The sequence below is a fragment of the Erigeron canadensis genome, chromosome 4 (assembly GCF_010389155.1).
Source record: "Erigeron canadensis isolate Cc75 chromosome 4, C_canadensis_v1, whole genome shotgun sequence".
Lineage (NCBI taxonomy): Eukaryota > Viridiplantae > Streptophyta > Magnoliopsida > Asterales > Asteraceae > Erigeron > Erigeron canadensis.
The window spans coordinates 1086845-1102847 of NC_057764.1; the positions used below are offsets into that span (position 1 = coordinate 1086845).

The 16003-nt window shown below is 32.9% G+C and overlaps 3 protein-coding genes across 6 annotated transcripts; 1 reads left to right on the top strand and 2 right to left on the bottom strand.

Moving 5' to 3' along the window:
* Positions 1-3112: 3112 nt before the first annotated feature.
* Positions 3113-5812, top strand: LOC122595738 (very-long-chain 3-oxoacyl-CoA reductase 1-like). Its single transcript, XM_043768166.1, has 3 exons — positions 3113-3847; positions 3937-4006; positions 5410-5812. The coding sequence occupies exons 1-3, from the start codon at positions 3207-3209 to the stop codon at positions 5662-5664; spliced, it is 966 nt and encodes a 321-aa protein (XP_043624101.1). The 5' UTR covers positions 3113-3206; the 3' UTR covers positions 5665-5812.
* A 120-nt stretch (positions 5813-5932) lies between these two features.
* Positions 5933-6814, bottom strand: LOC122595739. The gene has a single exon (XM_043768168.1). It carries the CDS (start codon positions 6812-6814, stop codon positions 6062-6064), a length of 753 nt encoding a protein of 250 aa, XP_043624103.1. The 3' UTR covers positions 5933-6061.
* Positions 6815-8391: 1577 nt separating this feature from the next.
* On the bottom strand, positions 8392-13645 carry LOC122598642 (pentatricopeptide repeat-containing protein At1g71210, mitochondrial-like). 4 transcript variants are annotated; one of them, XR_006323674.1, is made up of 5 exons: positions 13531-13645; positions 9850-12714; positions 9331-9444; positions 9143-9203; positions 8392-8760 (listed from the first exon to the last, which is right to left on the bottom strand). XR_006323674.1 is itself a non-coding variant. In XM_043771229.1 (2 exons), exon 2 carries the CDS (start codon positions 12648-12650, stop codon positions 9999-10001), a length of 2652 nt encoding a protein of 883 aa, XP_043627164.1. In that variant the 5' UTR covers positions 12651-12714; positions 13531-13645; the 3' UTR covers positions 9596-9998. The 4 variants fall into 4 exon arrangements, 1 of the variants encoding a protein (XP_043627164.1); XR_006323673.1 differs by having other exon boundaries at positions 9143-9444; XR_006323675.1 differs by having other exon boundaries at positions 8392-8793; positions 9143-9444.
* Between the last annotated feature and the right edge of the window lie 2358 nt (positions 13646-16003).

Sequence of the window (16003 nt, forward strand, 5' to 3'; positions counted from 1 at the left end):
TGATTGATCTTTACGCATTATTTTCTGTTTTTCTCATACACAGCAAGTAAAAGTAAGGTACTTCCATTATATCTCAATGGTTAGAACACCAGTTTTACATGTTAAAAGTTTCGAATTTGAAACATGAGAAGAACATTTGAAAGAATTTCACACTGCAGAGAGGACATGGTTTTATCTCAATTAAATGTCATGCCTTCGGGCGGTTTAGTTATAAATTTATCCTCATACTAGGTATTGAGTGTGAGAGGCTCTCTAGCGTGAACCCGGTTAAGATAATGTAAGCTAGATCCCATGTTGCGAGCAAATGATCCACACCTTTAAGAAAAAAAACTAATACAAGTAATTATGAGTGATCTTATGTTAGTCTTACACTTATCTTATACTAAAATACAACTGAAATAATTTTAATTAACCACTTATAACTTTTTGATTATTACTCTAAATTAAATTATTAAATATGTGAACTAAAAACATGTGTATAAACAATGTTTTTTTTAATATTTAATATTATCTCAAATATATAATAAATAATCCATCTATTTGACATGAAACTAGATTTATTAGACTACATAATACACAAGAGTAAGCATGTGGTTGTCGTATATAAATTGTATTGACTTTAATAATATGAAATTACCTAAGAGTTGAATACACACGTCACACCATGTTATTTGAATCTTGTGGTAAAGGATTTTTAGAAGTCACATATCTTGTAAGAGTGATCATAATTCATAAGAACCTTTTGTTTGATGATTAAACTATACTTATGCCCGTATAATGCGGCGGCAGTAGGGGTAGCGATGACGACGGCAGTGGTGGTGACTGTGGTGGGGGGTGAGGATTGTGCTGGGGTGACGATGGTGATGAATGTAAAAGTAATTGATGTTAAAGCTAGATAGTATTGTAATTATTTTAAGTCTTGAGGGATCTATACTCTAAATTATTTCATTAAGGGTATTATAGGTGTATTAGATGGAAATGTTTAAATTAATAAATAAAGGAAAATGGTATTTTTGGTTTTTCTAAGGCAGAAAGTTTAAAGAAAAAATTAGTGATTTATTTTATTAGATTATATAAGTCCTAATTACCGTACGATATACGATAGCTATATATATATTGTATCATAAAGAAATTCGAATATGCCACATATATGATTCGTGAGTATAATATAAATTGTGGTTAAAGTATACTGATCATCGAAACTAAATTATAATATACAGTAATGATAGATATAATATATGTTTAGTTATAATTTTGGATTTACCTTAAACTTTTAAAATCACATCAAGATTGAAACTTATAAGCATAGTGGATGACGGTAAATAACCTTGTGATTTCAAATCGTAAACTCAATATTTTCTTTTAAGTCTTCATGTTAATAACTTATTATTATTATAAGTAATATAAAAAATAGAAGTTGAAAAATTTGAGCAAGAAAAAGAAACAATTTTATTAATGAGAAAACGATTAATCAAATAATGTTATAATGTGTTTTGTAGATATAAGACAAGAGTTAGACTTTAATTTTAAGTTTAATAAGAAAATTGAATTTATATACAACTAAAAACGCTAAATTAATAAAATAAATAAATAATTAAAAGGACATTTGTCGATCAAGGATTACGCCACGTGTCTTTTTAAGAACATCTCAATTATATTTTAGTTTATTGATAGATAGATAAACCTAACAATTATATTCATCATAACTTTCAACGACTTGGATGGTTTTTAGTTTCTAATATTATATTATTGATTGCAAAGCAAAGCTCATCCATTAAACCTTTCAAACTCGCTTATTCAAAGTAACTTCAACCTTCCAAAGCTGCATAATGGAAGTTAGGTCAACTTATTAATTTAGATCAATCTAGTTACTTTATAAAATGGAAGTTAATGGACTCCGAAGAGTTGGGCCACCTACTATGCAAATGCAAGTATGCATACATTTTTAGGATGGATATACTTTGAAAATTAAGTTTTAAGTCTTTTTGGCTTGGATCTAAGGCAGACGAAGTCTAGAAATTTTTTGCGAGGAGACAATTTTAAAAGTTATTTGTCATACTTATAATAGTGGTATCCGATAATGGAAAATAAAAACAGGCCCTAGCTCGAAAATAGGATATGGACCCTCAAAAGAATTTGTTATTTACACCGGGTCTGACACTCATATTTAAAAATACTAGTTTTTTTAATTGACAACAAAGGTAATATTTGTATTGATCTCCTGCTTATTTTTTCTTACTTTTAGAAACAAATTACAAATGTACCATTTAAATTTTGAAAAACTACATTGTAGTAAAATTGAAGTAGAGGTAGCTGACCCCGTTGACCCCAAGCTGGAACCGTCCCTGATTTTGTTAGTAACGTGTATATAATTAGAACAATATAGTTTAAGTCATCCATTTTAATATTTCATCTGAACCTATACTAAATAACGATTATGGACCCATTTTCTAAAAGAAATTTCATATTTAAAAACGACCCTGGTAATATTTATCTATTAAAATTTCAAATAAAAACCTTTTGTAGAAAATATTATATCTCACAATTAGACCAACTTAGGGCCTGTTTGTTTTTTTAACCATTAAGTGACTGAATAGATTAAGTGACTGAATAGATAAATAATGTCTGTATGGATTAAGTCAATACAATTTTTTTTTGTTTATTAATTCAAGAAAACAGACATTTTTGATAACTTAATGGATTAAGTATTTTTGATTAAGTCATGACTTAATTTATTAAGTCTCAAACAAACACTACCAAACACTACCTTAGCATGATAGCAATACACTGATTGATTAGAAAGTCAATCAAAACAAAACACACAAATGTCATGTACGAGTACCAAATTTAACAAAAGGACATGTTTCACGAACATCGAACTTTACATTACATGTTATATGTATGTTAATCACCCATCTTAAAATATTGGGTTTTGTTAGTAACATCCCTTAAAACTAATTGGGTGCATTAAAATTTATACCTTAGAAAAATCAGGGAACGATTTTTAATATATAATGTATAAGTTTTTAAGTATGTAATATATGTTAGTTAGTGACCGCTGTCATTTTCCTAAAATATTTTATAAAGATTTTATTGTTTCTTACTTCCAACAAATCTCAACAACTCGACTAAAATAATCTCATATCTTGATTTACAAAAGCCCATCTTCAAGATCCAATTTTTATCCCATATTCCCCCCAAAAAAGATGTTTTCCCATTTTTTAGAAACCCTAAAACTCCAACCTTTATGGTTAAATTTAATCTTTTTGTTAGGATTTGTATCATTTTTCAAGACTTCAACATCAATCTTGAAGTGGGTCTATGTTAATTTTTTCAGACCTGCAAAGAATTTGAAAAAGTATGGATCTTGGGCCCTTGTGACTGGGTCAACTGATGGCATTGGTAAAGCATTTGCTTTTGAGTTAGCCAAAAAAGACCTAAACTTGATCCTAGTAGGAAGAAACCCAAGTAAATTAGATGATGTTTCAAATGAGATTTCATCAAAATTCCCAAAAATCCAAGTCAAGAAAGTGGTTTTTGATCTTTCTAGTGATGACATGTCACAAGGAATCAAGAAAATTAGTGAAGAAATTGAAGGTTTAGATGTTGGGATATTGATAAATAATGCAGGGGTTTCATATCCATATGCAAGGTTTTTTCATGAAGTTGATGATGAATTGTTGAATAATTTAATTAAAGTTAATATTGAAGGGACTACTAAAATTACACAAACTGTGTTACCTGGTATGCTTAAAAGAAAAAAAGGTGCAATTGTTAATATTGGTTCTGGTGCTGCTATTATTATCCCAGCTGATCCCCTATATGCTGTTTATGCTGCTTCTAAAGCGTAAGTTTTCGATATGTGTTCTTTTCCCGTTTTTTCGATATTATGGATGTTGATTAGCGATTAAATGTTGATATATGTTTGTTGTAAAGGTATATTGATCAGTTTTCAAAGTGTCTGTATGTTGAGTACAAGAACAGCGGCATTGATGTGCAGTGTCAGGTATTTTACTTTTGTTTCATGGATTTGAATTTTGAGTTGATTTAAAGATATATTGCTTGTTAGTTGTACTTTTCATTTTGATTTTGTTTGGGGCAAACTGTGTTAGAAACTTAGTACTATTTAAAATCACACACTAAATGATAGGTGTAACTGTGTAAGGGAGTAGGGTCTAGGGGCCAAGTATCATAAATGTAGTTATAAATAATGTTGTGAAATTTTTGTTTATATGCATGATTTTTGCTAGAATTTTGGTGGTATCTTGTGAATTTTTAGTAGCCCTCTAACCTTTTTTTCATTCAAGTTTTTATGGACCTTATACACAAGCAACCATAGTCACACTTCCGACATGGACAGACTGATATAGCCATATAGGAGTCATTTTTTTTTTTTTTTTGCTGCGTATATTAGTAAACTACCATTGTGCCTTTGGCCCATCAGTATTCAAAGCTGTATCCCCAACCAAGTGGTTGTGGGATCTAGTGTTGTTCTGGACAAAGATGTGTTAGAAGGTGTAGTGTCTTAAGTAGTGTAATGCCTGCTTAAGAAAAAAAAAAGATAATTGTGGTACATGCTTTAAAAGTTTTGTTAAAAGTAAACTAGTAATGGATAGTTGTTTGAATGCCATGGACCTGCCATTAACTCATTTGATAATCTTATGGTAACTGTGAAGTTGATTTAGCTAAGAAGCTATAGGACCTTATTTTTTGTTCATTCCTTACATGCAAGAGGATTGATAATTATATCAAGACACGATGAGGTAGTTGTGATCAAAATATGACCATGAGTCTTTTTTGGAATTGGGGTCAGCGAAAATCGAAAACATAAAGGACAAAGTCATTAATAGTCTCCCCTCTTGATTTAAGCTTTGAGATGAACCCCCTTTGTCCATTGAGCATATCCAAATAAATTTGCAGTGTGATTTGGTTATGGTAGTGCATATCCAGGTTAGAAACCATTGATTTGCAACTTAGCTGGTAAAAATAAATGCTTAGGCTTGGGATCTGTTTGTGGCATTACTGCAGGCCAGGCATGGGCTCGCCCTGCCTAATCCCCAACTTTTGGCTTGGTTCAGTCCCATTGGATCATTATAAGCTTGAGCTTCGCGCCTTCGCTTGAATAAAATTTATAGTTTAACATACAAATACAATCACAAATGCTTGCTCCTGAAATTCTAAAATTAGAAATCTTGAAAAGCCTAGGACATTGGTTAATGGATATATTATATAGGCTTGCCAAGCTACCAACCTTTTGGCCCCCAACCATACTAGGTTTAAAAAAAAAAGTAGTACCTGTTTACCTTTTATGAGCATTACAAACTATGTTAATGAATTTTATCCATAAATTTCCAATATTTTGTGCAGAGTTTTGTATCTATACAATAAACTTCTAAACCTATTTTACAGGTCCCATTATACGTAGCAACAAAGATGGCATCAATCAGGAGGTCATCCTTTTTTGTACCATCGGCAACCGGATATGCAAAAGCAGGGTTAAGGTGGTTAGGGCACGAGCCTCGTTGCACGCCTTACTGGCCCCACTCCCTCATCTGGGCTTTGCTTTACTCGTTGCCAGAGGCTGCAGTTGATGCTTGGCGTTACAACTTCTGCCTCAAAATCCGAAAGAGGGGGCAGCTTAAGGATTCTAGGAAGAAAGAGTGATCTCATTTGCTCTGTTTTTCTTTACTGAAATGTTAGCAGTGAATTCTGTTTGATTTGTTGTGCTATTATAGCATGTAGAATGGAGATGAATCTGTGGTTCAAGTTTCAGATGTTTTATATAATCAGGTTACATACTTTTATTTTTTCATATTATTTCTGGAATCAGACATCGTATTGCGTAGATCACTATACTTGTAAACAACGTTACTGTTGCATGTCATTATCTTTAAAGGCAACAGAGTTGGAAGTTCGTCCGAACATTAAATTTTATCTGATCAAATCCGTTTCAACTCGTTATCCAACTTGTCCAAGACATTCATATTGTTACCTTTGTCTAAACTATTTGGTTTAGGAAAAAAAAAAACTCTAAAGTATGATACAAGCAAGAAACAAATATTCATAACTGTTTGATTGCTTTCTTTTTCCTAAAGACCACTTCAGTATCTAGCCCAAACCCATCAACCTTCCTAGAATAAACGAAATTTGACCCATTGAACAACTTAATCAAGGGTTCAATACTATACAGATCATTAGCCGAATACTTATCCGACCGTCTAGAGATTGCCACGTGTAACACACATATCCCACCAGCCTTTAACGTCCGTTGGATCTCTCCTACAAACTTCTCAGGATACAATGCATGATCAAACACATTTGAAAATTCAAAGTCAAAAGTCTCATCATCAAACGGCTGAGAATGAAAGTCACCTTCGATAACAAGTGGCGGGTATGGGACAAGATCCAACCCGATGGAATCCCAAACCCCTACCCGTTTCAAAGCTTCCACTTCTTGACCGACCCGAGCTCCAATACATAGAGCTTTAGACGAATTTGACATCAACTTTTTGTGCTTTAGATCAGAAAAGAATTGTGTAAAGACCAGAATCTTTCTGTCCCAATCCCGGGTGGTCCATATTTTCCGGAGCTTTAGGTTGGTTGTTTTACGAAGTTGGTGGTTAATGTAGTTGTCGTAAGAGGTGTATCCAGGTCGGATCTTGATGGTGGCATCCGCTCTGGATATGGATTCTTTGCTGAGATAAGTTGTGGATTTTAGAGAGAAAAGTATGATGAAACAAGATAAAGAAAGGAAAAAGGAGAGAAACAAACATCTTGTTATTATTGATCTTGATTGTATGGCTACATCTTTCATCTCCAACACACACTGAAACTGTGTTTGTGTGTGCAGATTGCTTTGTGAAATTTATCTTTTTTGTCTAAAGTTTGGAAGTTTATTTCTATTTTCTTTATCAAATATGCATGGTTATTTTGTATGAAAGATTTTGCATGAAAAAATATTGTGTGAAAATTAGAGACAGATGGGGAGAAAGTTAAGATCACATAACAAATAAAAGGACAGATGGATGATACATACACATACATATATGCATATGGAATACATGATTTATAATTTTATATGTATGTTTTATTTATATAGCTATGATGCGAGAGAAATGAGTACCAAGATATATAAATGGTGGTGGTTTTAATCATCGTTAGACTTTAATTTCTCCGAAAACATAGGAAACACAGAAAAGAGTAGTGTCGAGGAACACAAAGTAAGCCTGCTTGAATTAAATGATTATATTACTAATATTATTATTTTACTTTAAGGACATTTGTAGTGATAAACGTTTTTTTTTTCCAGGTTTATAAAAGAATCATGTACAAAATACAAGCTACTACTCACATTCTATATATTTTGGACTATATATATCTCGGATGAAAATAGCTTCTCCTCCCCCTTGATAAACATAAAACGGGTAAATGAAATGAGGTTTTCCATTTCCGGTTATTTGGGGTGGGCATGTTTGACAACAATGTACGTGGCCTAACTCATATATCTCTATATTCATTCCAAACAACTTTCGAGCTAGTTACAGAGGCATGGTGTGCCGTTGATATTACTAGTGAAACAAAAATGGAACAATGACATGTTTAGAAAGACGACAATGATTTGTATTGAAAAAGATGACAAATATCTCGATAATGAAACAGTGACAAAAGGTGATATTTGGAATATGTGATCAACAAAGGAAATGGATGACCGGCTATGAAGTCTAGAAGCAGAATCGTAAAATGATCAAAGTTGAACGTTTAATAGTGTCACAAGAAAACACTTGCAAACTGGTGTTTAAGATTTACAAAGCAGAAAATTGTGGATATGATGTAAAAAGCTTCTTGATGTTGCAAAAAGATTGAAAATTCAACATTCAGTTCAAATTCAGGCTGCTGATTTTCTTGTGCTTATCCTATTAAGAATTGTGTAGTTTCTGTAGAAACAAATAGCCAAGGTTCAAGCCAGACACACATTTCATTCCCCTCTCAACCAGGAGATAATGTACAAGTTATTCAATCCATTATATTCTTTGCTAACATCAGATGAAATATGGACAACTTATTTGGATGATTCGTAACACCCAACAAGCCACCGGTCTCATCATTGACAAAAATTAACAAAACCAAATTTAAATATTTTTAGAATTACTGCGTTCAGTAAAAAAAACAAAAGTTGTTCTGCACTTCTACAATTAGTTTCCATAAGCAAATTTTGCTGATATTTGATTCTTTTGAGGTCACACATTGCTTGTTTGAAAATTTGATAACCCACACGTTGTCTTTTTGGATAAAAAGTTTTACCCTGATGAACTCGCTATGTATAATCAAATAAGATCAGGTGACATGGCAGAATACCAAACGACTTTACAATAACACGCACAAAGTGCAACATGCAAAACATAAGGCAACATGCCACCCTCGTAAACCCATCTAGACGCTACAAGAAGCAAAGAACATACAATATTGAAGCAACTAGAAATCAATACATTACAAAGTACAAAGTACACAGCAGCGACTCTGGTAGGTTCCAATGTTCTATTGCCTTCATAACTCGGTTATTCTTCTTAAAATAAAAAGTAATTCAATACAAACTCAAAAGTCAAATGCCAGCTTCTTCATTAAGACAAAAGGTGCTAACTAGAACCTAACGAGCCGGAAGCGACGCACCTGAGGTGCAAAGCGTATCCCATCTCATTCTTGATTGTTTCCCTACATTACTAACCAATATATTCTTCAAGCGGTAGTGAAAGTATCTGCTATCTACATTACACCATCCATTATCAGATATGAATGCTGAGAATATTAGCAAACTTTAGTTCTAAAAAAAACTGTCCTTTCATCATTGGAATAAAACTGGGATAAATTACAGATGACTATCCAAACTAATAGTCTGAGAAAACAAGCACTTCTTTATGACCAAGAATCTGAATACTAAAGCAAAAAGAACTAGATTTGCTTGAGTTTGCACATAAAAAAGTGGTATATGAAATATTATTTTGCCAGCAACTTATTAAAATCATAATGGAATTGATGATCTCCTTAATGAGATGAGTACCAGCACCTTATGCTCATCTACAAATCTAATACCAGAAATATACATAAACGGTAAAAACATTTCATGTCAAGGCTCAAGAGTGCTTACAAGGTTAGTAGAGACAAACACACTGTTGCAACGATCAGCAGCCAAAATGCCAAAAATAAGCCTTAGCAGTGTTCAATATGTGGAATCAATTCATGAGATGCAGCAAAGAAGAGTAAGTTCCATACTCTTGACAAGCAATAAAAAGTTAAAAAGGAAAGGAAACTGAGACCAAAAAATGGACTGCATACCTTTATAACAAACATGGGCCTATGTCTGGTCAAATATGGTTTCACGTATGAAGGCTCGTCTAAAATATTCTCAAAGCAATGTGATAATAGCTGTTGTGAGAACGTATACACTGGCTGGGACATTCAGTGTACATTGTACAATAATTAAAATAACAAATTATTATATAACTAAAATTAAAATAAATTAAAATACGAAGAAATCTTAGTTCATGCTGAAACAGATTATCAGACATTAACTTTGCATGTTAAAATGTCACATAGGTACTTTTCAAATTTCAAATAGCCTCTAAATTACTAAATTATTTTACAATATGATAGATCAAACAAATGGTATAGTTGTATAACGGTTCAAACTTCAAAGAACTTCAACTAGATAAACTATAAACAAAGAAAAAAGAAGATAAAGATCAATTGCATTCCGCAATATATGCCGGGCAAGTAAAAGGTATGTTCGGTACCATCCTTTCATAGAAAAACAAATTGTGATGTCACCCAATGCTCAAGAACACAAAAAGTTACCTGGACCAGAAAGAGGCTCTAGGTCATGGGTACTGTCACACCCTTATCAAAGTTTGCCAGGTCCATCCTTAACATGAGAAAATTCTTATCATAATCGCCCATATTTTATGTGCCTTGGTTTCTTCACGTATGAAACTTCATAACCAACTTTAAAGTAATACTTTTGTAGCCGCACTTGGATGAAACCCTCTTCCTAACATCTTCTGCACCCACATCTTGGCATCCTTTTTCCTACCCTGTCTGTAAAATCCATGCACCAAAGTTTCAAATGTCCACTGATTCGGCTCATACCCCTTCTGACGTAACTTCTGAAACAACTTGCAAGCATCATCTACTTGATTAACACTTAATTTCCTTATAAGCATATTATAAGTGTATATATCCATCGGAAAACAATTCCCCACTACTTCTTCCAAGTCATCTGGATTTATGTCATCTTTAAAACGGTCAGAGAACAAACCAACAATCTCATGAATTTTCCAAATAGGAGATGACTCGCTAACAGTCCCAGAGTCAACCCATGTGTCATATAGCTCCCGGTCAGTTAAAGAAGTAAGAAGCAAATTGTTACCAATAAAGGATGAAACTGGCCGCCTGACTGTAATCAAGTCCTTAACTAAATCCATGATCTTTTTATATTGTTTACGTTTGCATAGAGCATAAATAAGTTCTTCGTAACATTCGAGACTCGGTCTGACCGTTTGTGCTATTTCTCTAATTTCTGAAAAGATTTCCAATGCCAATTCTGGTTTATTTGCTTTGCAAAGACCGATAACTAAGGTATTGCAGACTTTTCTCCCGATATCTCTTTTCAAGATATCATTGAAAAAGTGTATAGCATCGGAAACTTTTCCACTATTTAGATAACTTTTCAACAGCAGAATGTCGGAACTCACATTAGGAGAAATCCCACTTCTACTCATGATCATATATACTTCTCTTGCAAGATCAGATTTTTTAGCAAGGCCAGCTCCTTCTATGAAGATGTTGAAAATCCCACAATCAAGTTCATGAAGACATAACTGCATTTCCAATAGCTTTTGAAATTGCTTCTCGGGATTCTCCATCTCACATACACTTTGAATAACTGACCTTAACAATGAACGGGGTGTGCTGTGGCCTTTTTCTTGCATTTCGATCAGTAATCTTGCAGCAATGTCTCCTCTACTCGACTTTATAAACCCTTTTATCAAACTGTAATATGCAAACCTGGATGTAACTTTATTGCATTGATTAAGCTCACGGTGTATAAAATAACCTTCTTCCACTCTACCAGTCTTACAAAAGGTCTTAATGTAACTTTCATAAACTTTATCATTCAATACAACATTATTCTCTAAGGCTACACGAAACAAGTCGGTCATCATGTCAAGCTTTTCAAGCTTACAAAAAGCATCTGCAATGATAGAAATCGTTGTAACACTAGGGAAATACCCTTGCTCAAGTACATTCTTTAAAATGCGATACGCATCAGAAACACTTCCCTCCCCACAAAGGGTATTCATTAGATAATTAAACGACATGCTACTTAATGATAACCCAATCTCCCCTCGTGAATCATATAATCTAAGAGCAACATCAACCATTCCTGCCTTGCAAAAGAAGCATAAAATGATATTCATCGTAAGTTCATCTGGGGATATATTGCTTTCCTTCATCTCAATTATCAAATCACACACTTCTTCAAGTCGGATTTCTCTCAAAAGCCTTAATATTAACGTGTTGTAACGAAAAACATTTGGAACATAATGATCAGTGTTTCTTGTCTTTTGTAAAAATTCCAGAGCCCCATCTAACTTCCGGATCCGTACAAGCTCTCGAATCCATATATCATAAACTTTAAAATCCCTATATTCATCTACTAATTTCCCAGCCTTATCGAATTGATCATTTTTACATAACCCATCTACAAGAGCACCAACTATGTACCCTCCATTCTTTACTTTAGTCCCATCATTTATAACCCCACGAACATACGTTTCGGCTCTCTCAAACTCTTTTTTCCTGCAAAAACCCTTAACCAATATAGAATGAGTGACCTCTGATTCAAAGCCGCGATTTTTAATCTGTTTTGCTACAGACTCAACTCCATCAAAATAACTTCCTTCTACAAGACCGTTTAAAAGCACATGGTAAGCAAAACTGTCTAAATCAATACCCTGGTAATGCATCCGGCCATACAACTGGAGGGCAATTTCGGGTTTTCCTGCCACGGCATAACCCATAACCAACATGCTATGAAAATTAGTTTTATGACTCCCTCGATGCTTAGCATAGTCATCCAAATAATCCAGCATCAAAGACATTAACTTTGCCTTAGAAAGAATCTTGAAAATTGTATTAAACGTAGCTCGTGTATGCTGAAACCCGGGTTGCCGGCCAGCCCAATCAAAGAACTTTAAGCAAGCCAACACATCTTTCATGTAGTACAACACATCAAGTACAAATGCTTCATTGAGAATGAGATTTAACCGTGACAATTCATCATCAATGGTTTCACGTTGTGCCATAAAATCTTTATTTTCACCAACGCCGCTTATGCTGCCAGAAGAAGATAAAATTCGAATTATCTGGTCAAAAAGCGGTTTCCGGCTAACTTTAAACCATTCTTGGAATGACACCACCACATCCTCCACATGTAACTTCTTCGCTGGTGACAGATTTGACGAAAATGATGGGTTTACAGGGACGGCATTGCCAGCAGCAGATGCGACTATGGTTGAGTAGTGGAAGGAATTGTTATTTTGAGAAGAAATAAGAGCCCTGATGGATGTTTGAATGAGGTATCTTAGTCTTACCATTATTTGTGAAGTCGATTTGTTTGTAAGCTACTGCATCAACATCGCTTCATAAGATATGCACAGACTGGTCAAAACACAACAAACAAAACTTACTTAACATGGAACATATAAATTCGTACTTATGACTTACAAAGCAAACTATCAAGTAACAACACAAGAAATGACATTTCTAAAACATAAGGTAAGATTATGCTATAACGAACTAGACATAACAAGAATCACTTTGGTTTAAACAGCTTGTCGAAAAAACATGTTCTGCAAATAACAATATTAAGATGTTTCGTAGTGGTGCATCATCATAGCGAATATCATAATGATCAACTCTGCAAAGCGTGACAAGCCCGGAATTAAATTTACATTCCCTCATTCCATACCAAAACTATTGTCTGCTAGATAATAACATACAAGTTTAAGAAAAGTGTAATTAATGTAGCTACCTTTTTTTACCAAAATGAAAACAATAAGCAATGTAAAATAACTGCTTATTGATCTCATTTTTAGAGTTTATAAGCAATAACAAACACTCTATCAGAAACGACTTATTTCCAACTTATAAAATAAGCAAATTCCCAAACATCCCCACAAGTAAATAAACCTAAGTATCAAAGTATTCGTCCAAACACTCATTAAAAAGCAAAGCAGATTAATCTATAAGCATATATCTATATCTATATCATATTATAATATATCTATCGATATCTATATCTATATGTATAGTAACTTTTTAACAAATACTCGTAGTACTTTATTTATTTATATAAAAGTTTTCTCATTTTTACAGAAAAGGGATAAAAGGCTATAACCTAAAATAAAAAAATATACTAAAAAAAGAAAAAGGAAAAGAAAAACATTGTTACTGGCATGAATGAGAGAGACGAACCAGCGAGGGTTGATGACGTCAGAGGGCGTTGCTGGAAAACATATTGTACAAATGGAGTAAAGATAAAAAATAAAAACCAAAATTAAAACTAAATGTGATGTAAAAGATTATTTTGATTCACTGTTATTTTCGTCTGGCACTCTACTCGTGTAATGGGATGGTTTTTGTTGGGATGACAGTATGGTAGTGAAAACGACGGTAAGCAATGGAAGCGAGTTGTTTAGATAATTGATGTAATAATATAAAGGGTTAATGGATATATTTTAAAAAGATATAAAAGAGTGATAATATAAGAGATGTATTTTTTGTAAATAATATTAAGTGAAAATATTTAAATTAATTAATAAATGAGATATATATTTTGGATAAATATGGGTGTAGAATATTTTAGCGATATATTAGGTAAATGTAATATGTGAGTTAAAAATCTGTTAAAAAATAAATGTATTTTGGGTATTATAAAGGTCTAGAGTTGAAAGGATAGGGTAGTTTGTTTATTAATATTGTATAGATATTTTCTCTCATAATACATGAGAGAAACATATCGGCCTTTTTCAATAACATAGCTAGTAGTTATTTATAAAATATATTGAAACTTTAATGATATATTTTCTTTTCGAACTGCAAAATCTAATAATAATATTATTATTTTAAAAACAATTTATTTCAAAAATAATTAGCAAGTATATTATATCTTTGTATAATGATATATAGGTAAACTAGATGAGAAAAGTATTTGTGTGTGTATGTAACTTGTCACCAACTACTATTGTATGAAAAAAACTTTAGTCGGATTCATTGTATGTAAGTAACCTGCTAAAATTGAACGAATCGTGTAAGAAATCGACGTGGCACGACCAGATATCTCATACATGGCCCAATGAGAGACCTCCACATCAGCTTGTTTATACGATTCATTCAGTTTTAACAGGTTACTTACATACAATGAACCCGACTAAAGTTTTTTTCATACAATAATAGTTGGTCACAAGTTACATACACACACAGATACTTTTCCCAAACAAAAATTATTTTGTTGATAAGTTATGATAACATTTATTTAAAAGTGTGTTTTATTGTACATATTATTGGGTCAAAAAGGACAAAGTATAATTTGTCCGAAAATAGTTTAAGCTAATAAAAATACTTATATGTTTCTAAACACTTTAGTTTTAGAATGCTCACTAAAGTTTCACTCCAGTTAATGTTATATCAACTGAAGCATTCATCTGAAGTCAAAGACTAAAGAAACATAATCATCTTAATAGCGGAGCCCAGTAGAAGATTTTACAACTTCTCAAAGATTGGAGCCATTTCAGTGTAAAATATTTAGAACACTTTACAATGCTTACGAGCAAGTCTTTTCATTTTACCAAATATTTACCTATATAATACAATGATATATGTTGAAAGTACAAAGTTGAGTAGATGTGATTGTGAATAAAGGTGAAACGTTTTATTCTCTTTATTTGTGCATGTTAAAGAATTAAATGTATATCTTAAATGTTCTCAGCCACATATATCCAGCATAGTCCACATTATCATGGACTTCACATATAAATAAAAGGCATTTATATGTGTTATGTTCAGCCTATATCTTAAATGTTCCCTAGAACAAGCTTGCTCCGCCAAAAGTAAACGTGTTATGTTGCGTATCGAGATGAATCGTATTGCCACCAAAGATCAATTACTACGCCGTAACATGCCACTCCCCTCACCTATGTGCTCGTTATGTAACTCCGGGAATGAATCAGCTGGTCACCTTTTCTTACACTGCCCCTTCACGGACTCATTGTAGTGTATTCTTTTATCCTGGTTCCAACTCCCTCTTCTAAGACCCCAAAGCTTAAATGAATTGATGGAAGTCCACAACTCCTCTTCCATTTCTCCTAGGATAAATAAATATCTCCAACTAATTGTACTCGCCTTCTGTTGGATTTTATGGAAATTACGCAACGATTGCATCCTCTCAAACAAGAACCCATCTCTACGTTTAGTTGAACTGAAAGGAAGCAGCTACCTTTGGCTGTTAAATCCCTCATCCTCACTCGGAATCACCTGGACTCAATGGCAAAGCTTTACCATTTAACTTTGTTCTCTTAGTCCCTTGTTTTTTGTTTACCTCCTTTTTTCTCTATTCATCTCTGAATATTGTATGTTTTTACTAGCTTCTCGCTAGGCTCATATCAATAAGAAATGCCTCTTTAATGTTCAAAAAAAATAATAATAAAAGGCATTTCACAACTTGCAAAATGCTCGAAACTTTAGCAGTGCAATATTGTGAAATATACTTTAAGATATTCTTTCGACTTTGAACAATTCACATCTTTAAGTGTTTGTATCTATTTGACTATTTCAAAATATTTAGATCATTCGTATTTCATGGTTGTTAAGATATTACATTTGAGTGTTTATTTTGGTTTCAATGTCATTTACTTTATATTATTGTATTATATAGTTTTAGTCAATTATT